The sequence below is a fragment of the Anastrepha ludens genome, chromosome 2 (genome assembly GCF_028408465.1).
Source record: "Anastrepha ludens isolate Willacy chromosome 2, idAnaLude1.1, whole genome shotgun sequence".
NCBI classification, from domain to species: Eukaryota; Metazoa; Arthropoda; class Insecta; order Diptera; family Tephritidae; genus Anastrepha; species Anastrepha ludens.
Window position 1 is genome coordinate 503,229 of NC_071498.1, and position 11,209 is coordinate 514,437.

Consider the following 11,209-nt stretch of genomic DNA (forward strand, 5'->3'; position numbering starts at 1 on the left):
TGAATATCGTCGTCGATTTCCTTCGTGTCGCGCCTACTGGACAAGCATTTCGGTGCTTAGCTGCTCGACTCGATCAGATTGAACCACACGAGACCTTGCAGGGACTGCTGATGTCGCTGAGAACGAAGAAAGATGTTTCGTACAATGTGCAAGCAGTGCATCAGTTAAGACTCCCTGCCCGTTAGCCGTGTGTGATTTGCTGGAGGACAAATTGAGGCGTATTCTTTTGGAGAATAACACGGTCACTGTAACTGGCGAACACTAAAGGGCCATGATAAACGAATTCTCATTGCCGGAATTGAATCAAGGGTGAATATTTGGTTTCAACAAGATGGTCGGCCACAATGGATATTGTGAAGAAGGCGTTTCCTGGTAGTTTAGCCTCCCGTTTTGGCAATTTAGTCTTCAAGATCGGCCGCTTTAACCAACACAGAGTTCTTTCTTTGCGCCTACTTGAAGTCGCGGGCTTATGCCAACAAACCTCCGACAATCGCAACTCCTAAGAAAAATAGTCGACAGAAATGCGAGCAGTTATTAGCCGAAATCTTGCGGAAAGTCATGGAAAACGCGATAAAATGGGCACAAATGTGTATCAACACTCGCCACATAACGGAACAGCAGTAATTGATTATCATTTCCACGAGCTCTGTTTGACCGATTTTGCTGATGCAACTTTCAAAAGCATCACTGTTATTTGAGGCCGCATTTAGTTTGATAGCCACAAAACAAATGTAGTTTATACATTGATTGTCCGTAAATCCTCTGGCGATAGTGAATATATACACAATTCGGTCGAAGCTGCCTACATGCGAATTTCTAACTATTTTCGAGCAAACGTACACACATAGAACGCATACCACTGCCAAAAAACATTATATTCAGCATACAATCGTCTCTAACATATTTAAGATAATATGTTGGCGTTTGCCTAATCAGTCAGTATAGATTGGGGCTGCAAGCAAAATTCTCGAATTTATTGTTTAAGCTGACTGCCTCATACAATGTTTTTTCGTAGTTAAATTAATCAAAGTTACTCCAACTTGGTAAAAGTTATTAGCCCAAAAACAGAAATACGATGAAAGAAATATTTATATTGGAAAGTGGTACGCGGTAAATGCGTAGGTATCGATAACGACTTCCCACCGCATTTAGATCCAACATAAATATTATATTTGTATGTTGAGACTAAATTTCCGATCCGTTTGATGTTACACGCTATAACTCTTATTATCTACGAGCTTGTTTGATTCCAAAAATTAATAACCAGGCAAATTTAATTTTACCACCAAAATTAACAAACCCCCGAGAAATGAGTGCCCCAGTTTCGTTCAGGTATTTAAATTTTTAATCAAGTTATTGGGTGCACAGTCAGATACTCGGATGGACTCCTTTGCTTCACTAATAACTTAGCATTCAAGTTCTTAAAAAAATATACAATAAGTAGTGCTTTATATGCTCGCTGTAAACATTCTAAATTTATCCATAAAAAGTCTAATTTGCAATTCGTAAGAACCTCAATATCTAACAAATAATGCACCGGTGGAAAATAATTGCAAAATTAAGTAAAATACTTCGTTTTAATTAAAAATATTTTAAAATTATTTTAAGATTCGTAGTTTATTATATTTATAATTGTTATTTTATAATTGTGTTATTTACTCATATTTCAGATGCTTTTGCAAGTCTCCTGGGTACGTCATAGAGATATTCATTTGCTAACTGTAGGACGGTATACATACACATCGGATCAGCGATTCCGTGCAATACATCAACCACAAACCGAAGACTGGATTTTGCAAATAAAATACCCTCAGCATCGAGATTCTGGCATATATGAGTGCCAAGTATCTACCACACCGCATATGAGCCATTACATCCACTTAAATGTTGTTGGTGAGTATTATATTGTAATGTATGCATGTGTGTATGTACATATGTAAAGTGTGTAATATACATAGTATTAGCTTTCCTTATATTATATTTAACCGTTATGTATTGTCTTACAACGGTTTTAAGTTATAGTTGACTTTTTTGAATGTTTTTGCCTACTTCAATTGTAGAACCTTCCACGGAGATTATTGGAGCACCGGATCTGTACATTGAGAGTGGCTCAACTATAAATTTGACTTGCGTCATACTGAATTCGCCCGAACCACCTGCTTACATATTTTGGAACCACAACAATGCTGTAAGTATTGTATATTATTTCCACGCGCTGTTCATACCTACATTAGATCGCACTAGCTTACGGGAAAACATTCACCATACACCCTTGAGTTTAAAGTATTTTTGCAAGGTAATTTCGAAAACAATTTCTTTTGTACGAACGTAGTAGATTACAACATATCGACATGTTTTTCTGGGAAATACACATTTTTTTCTTTCAAAGTTATTTGGTTCAAGTACTTCGCTCTAGTACTTGAATTTAAAAAATAAAAGCAAAATCAAATATGGATTAATTTATAGTGTAATTTTTAATCGATCAAATTGTTTATCGGCCACTTCCATTGTTGAACTACCAGATTCATGAACTATATTACACCAACCAAGTATTCGGTGTTTTGAAAAGTAGATGAATAAGCTGTGAAAATAATTCAGTTTAGCAAAAGAAACTACCAAATTTTATTGAATAGAGCTTCCTGGTGGTCTTGTGTGAAGAATTGCAAAAATGGCGGCTCAGTTAATTCGAATTTGGTCCAATCGATTATATTGTAGTACGGGTCATACTCAGAGTTTATGAAATCATCTACTTGTGGATCGCACATTTCACGAACGTGTCCAGTTGATCTCTGCGGCCTGCAATGGTCTTTGTATAACCATCATTTTTAGGTGTTTGGCCGAGCTTCTCCTCCTATTGGTGGCGTACGCCTTGCTGTTGTTCCACAAATGGAAGCGAAGAGTATAGAAGTGGTATTATTTTAGAATCTCTTAGTCCGTTATACCTTTGGATGTTAGGTGATAAGAATCGGTGTACATGAACTTTGACAAAAACATCGATATGTATTATGTTTAGATCCGACTATATGTAAATGCCGAGGACATGACGAAAAATGTAAAACTTACTTTGGGCAAATACTTTAAACTGAACTGTGGACAGCGAACTTCGTTTTTTCGGCACGGTCTGATGTACATTGAATATTATAATTTCTTTAATTATCTGGCTTAGTTTGCCTCCATACCACAATAACTGTACTGTTTTAGTAATAAGATCCCTCCCATATTACGCTTTCAGATAATCAACTATGACTCTCCGCGTGGTGGTGTATCCGTTGTAACAAATAAAGGCGAGACAACAACCTCCTTTTTGCTCATAAAAACTGCTCGGCCCTCTGATTCGGGGCACTATCAGTGCAATCCATCGAACGCGAAACCAAAAAGTGTAACAGTTCATGTATTAAATGGTAAGTATAAAAACGAATATTTATCATATTTAGAGTTTATGTGAATAAAACCAAAAATAAAAAATAAAATAAAAAATTCCAAAGATATCTGTAATAATGCACGCGGGTATCTTTGGAATTTATTATATTTTTTGTCACTCATGGTTTTTAAGAATTTGTTTACGATTTGATAGGTACACAAATTTTAGTAAAAAGTATGTTAGTGTGCGTGAATTGACTTATATCTAGGGAAGCACTTCTACTGGATGCTTCTTATCGCTAATACCTTTTCGTTGAAAATTAATGATGGTGTTAAAGGACAGCAAAAAAGATGTAAATTAAACAGGTGTTTCTCATTCCGTTTCCAGGGGAGTTCCCAGCAGCAATGCAGCGCGCGGGACCAGCGCATCATCGAATGTCCCAAAGTCACTATCTCCTAGTGTACCTGTCTATGTACTTGTGCACCTTAGCGTATGTCAGGTGGTATATGCAGCCATTGGCAGCAGCTGGCACCAAGGAAGCAGAAATGTGAGGCATTTAGTTGCGAAGCTTCTGAGCGTACTCGCGTTGCTGGCAACCGAGCTGCTTAACAAGCGACAAGCGAATCGAAGAAAGGGCGGAATTTCTAACAACAACTGTGGCTGCGCCTGCATCGACGCACAGCTCAAAGGAAATGCGCAGCTGCAACAACAACAATCTGTATTCACAAAATACAAAGTTGCCTGCAGCGAAGTCATTCACCGAAAAATAATTTCCAAAACAAGCAAATATTACATTTCGATAAGTGGCATACTTCGCTACCAACTGCTAAAGTCAAGTTTTTACAATACCATTAATAAAAGCTGCGGAAGTAATAATTATGCCAATACATCTGTGTTGTTCGATAGACACAAGTCCGAACCAGACATCAGGTGAGTGTACTTTATTTGAAATCCTGTTCACAGGTTCCATGGGCTTATCTAATACTGAGCATGGACTCGGTGAACGGATATTTGAGGAAAAATCTAATTCAAACTCAACAAATCCGACTAAACTAAACTAAGCTATAAGTATGTTATGATAATGAATTCAGAATTGTTTTCGTATTGTATGTATTGTATATTTTTGGTATTCGTTTGATTTGAATTTTTCTACTTGAGGTGAAATAGCTCTTTTGTGTAACCGAAGGAAAGCACTTAGAAAAATTGGAGTACATGTAAATTTACTCATAAGTAAAGTTGTAAATAATTATAAAATAATAGAATATAAATTAAAAGAAAAAACAGAGAAAATCATAATTAAGCGATACAGGAAATTCGCTTTGATGTAGATTACAGTGAGTAAAATTCTAAATTGCAAAAAAATAAATAAAGTTAGTGAGAACCACTGTGCTTAAAAACATAATTAAAGAAAGTTCTACCAAACCAGTGGCTCTAAAAGTATACTATGTAAACCGCATACAAGTAATTCATCATTAAACGAGTACGTAAATCTGCCTGGCACACGATTCTTAAATGCTATGAAATGTTCTGTATTTTCCAGTTGACTAGATACATTTTTGAGTAAAGAAATATTGCAACAGTAAAGGACATTAATATTAAGTTCGTTGTTAATTTTGAAAACTGCCATAAGGTTTTTTTTTATTATTTCACCCAGGCCCGACGAGAGGGGGGGGGGATCGGGTACTTTTTCCCCCGGGCCCGGAGTTTTCAGAGGGGCCCGGACTCGAGATTATACGTATTTATATGAATTAGACATCATTGGAAAGGGCCCGTATTTGCAATTTTCCCCCGGGGCCCGGATATGCTCTCTACGGCCCTGATTTCACCCAATCGCTCAGTTTGAAAATAATTAATAAGAGATGTATACACATAAATTTAATTGTTATGCCATTCGATATACATACCTATATGACTTTTAGATGATTAGAGAGTATTTCCAACCTTTTTCGTTTTCATGCAACTGCTTCTAATTTGCAATGTTCTGAAACTTCTACATTTTCCTAGCCCGCAGTCCACTTGAGATGAGGCTTGAATTATTTTATATGCCACTACACTATCCGCTAAAAGTAGAAATGACTTTTGTAAGGCAATTTTCTGCAGTATACACTCATACATGCGTAATTATACATGTACATACATATTTAAGTAATACAAAGTACTGATCAAACAAAAAACTGTACATTTGACATAAGGTACCTTAAATAAAAGTTATGAAATTTAATTAAAATGAAATTCTTAAATTAATATAATATACCAGTCAGTCATACCAATAAGCTAAAAATTGTTACATATAACGGTTAGCTTAAAGTAAAATGTTTTCAAGGTAAACCTCTAAGTGTAGCCTTTGAGATAACGCATACTGTTTTTTATTATATAATTAAGCAATTTGTTTTCTGTTTTCATTCACACGAGTGCTGTAAGTTTAAGTCTTAAGTCCCGATAATGGCATGGTAAACCGAAATCGTTAAATAAGAAACCTAAAGAACACAACGCAAAATAAAAACTGCAATTTCGTTTGTTGTTGAAATTTTAGCATAGTACTACATCACAAAGACATACCGTAGATAATAAAATAATAAATAAATGATTATAAAGAAAACGAAAAGTGAGCAAGGTTAAAAAACGAAATGAGACCAACAACAAAAAACACAAAAAATAACAAAAAACCAAAAAGTTAAATGTTTAGATTAAACAACAATACTAAAATTCAAGTTAAATAAGCAAATCATAATAAAATCCTTGAACCGAACAAAATAAAGTCTGCGGCAGAAAATAAAAGTGAGATAAAACCGAAACTGTTAAGCATGGAAATTAAGGGAAATACAGTGAATGTAATGAATTGGCAATCGCCAATTTCGTCAGAACGTGCATGCATGAATATCGAAAATCAGCTACATAAGTAATACATATACTCACATAAAATTTAATAAATTATTATAAGGATGTTTTAACATTTCATTAAAATCGGTTCTGTTTCGTCAGGCGGTCATAAGAAAGGGTTTGAATATACTTTGTGATGAATATTTAGAATAGTGATTTGCAACAAGCGTTTGTGCTTCTTGGTTTATGCGTTTTCTTTTTATTTTGAAATTCAATAAAATTTCGCTTATATTTTATATTAAATGTCCAGCATTTGTGTAAACTACAGAACACATTAATGCAGTGTGCACACATACATATATAAGTGTATATTTATATATTTAAATTAAATTTAATTTAATTGAATAACAAAATTATTCTTATGTAATAATTTCAAAGTGTTTAATAAAGGATAAAAAAATAAATAAATGAACGTAAAACAATTTCAAACGATTTGATTTTAACTGCTCATGCGGGTATGCTTAGCACCCCCCAACATAGGATGTGAATATTTATCAAAACTCGACTCCACTATTCTACTTGTATTCCTTTTCGGGATGTGAGCTGTTAGATGTTAGGAATTGTAATTGTTCTACTGTTGTACTGTTTAGTTTGTTTTTGTTTTCGTTTTGAAAATCAATAACTCCGCGTCAAGTGGACTCGATACATCTCAAGTTAGTTGCCAGAAACATAGCGATGAAGCTATGGAGTAACAAATCATAACAATCGGTTGAACTTTAAACAGATCAAAGTGTGTGTTTGATTTACACAGAGTGAAAGTTAAAAACAGTTTTTTTTGCGAGTGTGTGACGGAGTTGACGATGTTTGTCATGCTGTTTGAGATTTCGAAGTGCACGCACGGGGAAAAATGGCAACATTCATAATAAAAACAATGCATGGCAATTTTTTTCTTTCCGCGTTCTGTGCTTACTTGGCAGCGAACAATGTGATATGAGAATCGTCAACCGATCCACAGAGCGTGGCGAAACGAATTCCAAACGATTCTGATGATTTGTTAGACGTTTGCGATGCGCTTTACCCAGACGTTGCATCAACATTGGTTGGTAGAAATATGTGCATGTATGTACGAATATATGCAAAAAATTCACAAACCTTGCAAATACCTTGCAGGAAAAACCTGTACTTCTATGCCTCGCTATCCACATCGCAATAGCTTCAAAGTAACAGAATTTCAAAGCCTAGGAGTGAACGCAAATAATCGTGATTAAATATTACTCTGCTGTTAAGAAGTTTTTATATACCCTTTCTCATTTATCCCTTATATTTATAGATGTGTTTAGCTTTAAAATATTTAGTGGTGGTTACACGGAGCTTATCTGCTGTCTCAATACCGGCATTAGTAAGTTGCTGGTTCATGTTGGGATGAAAGATGGCGTGTAAGTTATTGTTCCACATTTCTGTTTTAAAAAATTTCAAACTATCAAATTTTTAAATGGAAGAACTAATGCCATAAAAATATTTTAAAAAGTGCGTACAAAGTTTGGTAGAGTTTCATTAAGATGTTTTATAGATATGCCAACATATTTGTTCAAAAGTGGGTGTTGCAGCGGAGGCATTTTAAATTATTTAAAAGGAAATCATACATTTACGTCAATGCTGATTGCTGAAATATCATATTTTTTGCATTTTGAAAATTACTGCATATTCCTCATATTGATAGGCGAAGCAAAAGGTTCTGAATACTTTACGCATGGTCATTCCATATATGTATAAATGGCGATGTAGAGGTGTCATTACACTAAAAAGTGTTCGTTAACAGTGTTACAGTGTCTACATTCTTTTTGATCTGACCTGCAAGCGAACAAAATCTGGTACTTGCGTTAGTATAACCGTTTTGATCTGAAGACGTATAACTATATGCGGTTTTATTATGAGGCTGTAAAGAAAAACAAAGAGAAGGGAAGAAAGATCAAACTGCTGGAAGCACACATTAAATCGAGGCACATCTATACCCGGTGAGAGCAGTGAAATAGCTGATCTGTATTTTTTCTTGCGATTTGGTGGTTTCAATGACAACGCTTGTTTATTTGCATTTTGACTGACGTTTTGCAACTGTAAGTAAATGTAAAATGTAATGGACTTCGGGTGTTCTTTTCGCAGGTCGGATGCAAACGAAACCATCAAGCGCTTCACAATAAAGCTGTCTACGGACAAAAGGTCACTCGAGCTAAGTTTGTCTATATTGGAAAGAAAAGCAAGGCATGGTTCTAAATCCATTAAAAGCGCACTGGTTTGATACTAATTGATTTCCCTGCAGGGAGATGTGGCAGCAAGGTGTAGATGTATGTATGTACATATATGGACTTAAACGTACATATTTGAATATGTGTACGTCTGCACTAAAAGCAAATAGTGAAAGTGGCAAAGTGTATTGAACACCATTTTGGAAACTTCGAGCAAGATTAGAAAATGGTAATTTCTTATTACTCCCATTTGGATAGTCTGGCTAGTGGCTGGCGATTTCCCTCTGTGGCTGACTAAAACACCAATTAGATATGGTGGCAACTACTCTAGCTCTGCTTAGCAACACATCTGCCTTGCTGGAAGGTTAGCTGGATTAAGTGGAATTTCTGGCTCTTCATTTGACTGCCTTTGCAATCCTCTTTCGCTAGTCATAACGTACACGGTACGTGTCATAACTTTCATGCGGCTTTCGGTTGCGAACACATCGCTTATGGTTGCTCATTGCCCACACATCCAAGTTAACAACTTACAGCTCACTGCGCTTTGCTCACCATTTGCTATTTGCTGCTCACTGTTCATCGCTTAGTACTAGCCGGACTGACTGGACAGTGATAAAACTTTTTCAATAAAAATATGATTGACTGCAACTGAATCTGTTGAAGATGAAACTGAAACTACGCTTAAGTGCTGCGGTCAAAACTTTACTAATTACAGCACTGGATGACTGCACGTTTTTGTGCTCATCAGGTCATGTCATAAACGTTTCGGAATGAGGTGGTGTGGTAAGCGCTGGTTTTATGAGAAATCCTTTTATTTGAACTTTGGAATTACGATGCGATTTTTATTAATTTTCAAAACGAGTCTGTGGTATAGAGTTTTTGCAGAGAAGCTAGAGAATAAAACTTTTGTTTAAATAATCATAAATTACTTTTCACATGTTTGTGCATTATACGCGAATCAGTAGCAAGCACACACATAAATAGGAATATTTACAACTAAAATTAAGGAGCATAAGTTATTGGTTATCTTTTCAAACTACCATTTTCCTAAAGTTATATTAGATCGTATTTTCTAATTAAATATATTTGAATCAGTAGCAATTAAAGAAATTCAACCAAAATTAAATCAAATGAAATTCACTGACTTTCAGAACCCGATTTATTTTTTGATACAGGTGCTCTTTCTTGCTGTGCCTTCTTATGTTATTCACAACGAGGACATACGTACGAGCATCTGCCACGAAAGCTACCGAATTGACATGATATTTGACGTAATAGAGCGGCTTTATAGCGTCTAATGTGACAGTAATTTTAAATCATCGGTCGAAAAATTAAATTTGAATAGTAAAATATATCAAATGAAGCAATAAGAATATGGTGATGAGAGTTTATACAGGACCTCTAATCCAAAGCGCCTGCTTTGAAGTTGGGCGCGAATTTGCGTTGCAAAGAAATACATAGGCCAAAAGTGTAATGCTCTGTTCTATTTCGCTGTTATGGAGCATTTGCTCTCGCGAAATCGTCGTGCTTGGCCAGAATATCGTTAAAATGGACGTTGTGGCTTGGTGTAGGATAATGCGTCTATTCATCATTCAACTTTAATCAATCCCTCCCGGTGTTCGCCTCATTTAGCTCAGTGTGACTTCTTTCAGTTTCAAAAATTTTCGTCGGCCCCGAAAGGAAAGCCTTATGCAGGCATTGAAGGCATTTTGAAAAAGTTTTCAGAAACGAGTTATCATAAGACGTGTGATATGATTCTTGACCGTGTAAAGCAGTATTCCGAAGAGAACGATTTTGAATAGAATAAATTTATTTTGCTAAAATATCTTTTAGTTTTTTTAACTTTGCACTATTCTGACAGAACTTGTAGTGCGTTTGAAGAAAGGATTAACGAGTAGACACCGCTATTAGAAAAACAACTTTGTTAATGATTTGGTGTTTGAGTCACATACAAGCCTATTCGACTTCACCGGCTGCAAGAACAAATAATATTGTAAAAATAAAGTCAAAATATTTAAGGTAACAGAAAAGTTCTTGGAAAAAAGAGGCTAGCTAGATGGCGTTATGGTCGAAATAATGCATTTATGATCCGATTTAATTATCATATGGACACGTTATATGACTTAAGAAGAGAAGGGTTGAAAATATACACTGGGTGGGCTAAATGGGGGTGTGCTGCCTCCCAAACTAGGGCGTCACAACTTTATAAAATGTCATTTGGCAGCCTGAACTACACCGTTCAGAAGTATTCGTAATTTTATTCTTTTCTTTAAAGGAACCATCGATTTCGACGAAAGTGAACAGTTGAGGCCAAGGAAAACCATATTTAATTGACTTCCAAAGACGTATTATATAAAAGGAATATTCCTATTTAAATTTCGATTGGATCCAATTAGGTTTATACAACAAATTACTTTAATGATTTTAATGATGTTTGTGAAATTTAGCAGCGTTTACGCACAACTAAGTGAATGAAGCAATTCAGAAAATATAAGTTTCTTTGTCTGTGTTTATCTATTTCTAGGAAAAAATGTGTAAAGGCGGGGGTACGTTTTGTGACATTCTTCTTTATGGTATTCTTGTAGCATTCATTATTGAAATCCATTATCTGAAAAAGAGGACAACGCAGGTAAGGTTGTTCAAAGGAAAAGCAAGTAAGTACCGTTAATATTTTTTACATACATATGTATGTCCCTCAATCAAATATAAGTAAAGCCACAATCATAATAACGCCAATACAAACATACTAGCAATTCCACTGCAGCTGCCATATCAACTAAAACTA

The 11,209-nt window shown here is 35.4% G+C and overlaps 1 protein-coding gene across 3 annotated transcripts in view; it reads left to right on the forward strand.

Annotated features, from left to right (window-relative positions):
• Positions 1 to 6,981, forward strand: part of LOC128861406 (uncharacterized) — a 47,131-nt gene extending 40,150 nt beyond the window's left edge. For 2 of the 3 annotated variants that reach the window (XM_054099536.1, XM_054099544.1), the window contains 4 exons: positions 1,671 to 1,893; positions 2,061 to 2,188; positions 3,233 to 3,401; positions 3,727 to 6,981. In XM_054099536.1, coding sequence (XP_053955511.1) covers positions 1,671 to 1,893; positions 2,061 to 2,188; positions 3,233 to 3,401; positions 3,727 to 4,295 — 1,089 coding nt within the window. In that variant the 3' untranslated portion in view covers positions 4,296 to 6,981. The remainder of the gene's footprint in view (positions 1 to 1,670; positions 1,894 to 2,060; positions 2,189 to 3,232; positions 3,402 to 3,726) is intronic. The other variant, XM_054099554.1, reaches the window with a different exon arrangement.
• The last annotated feature ends 4,228 nt before the right edge of the window (positions 6,982 to 11,209 follow it).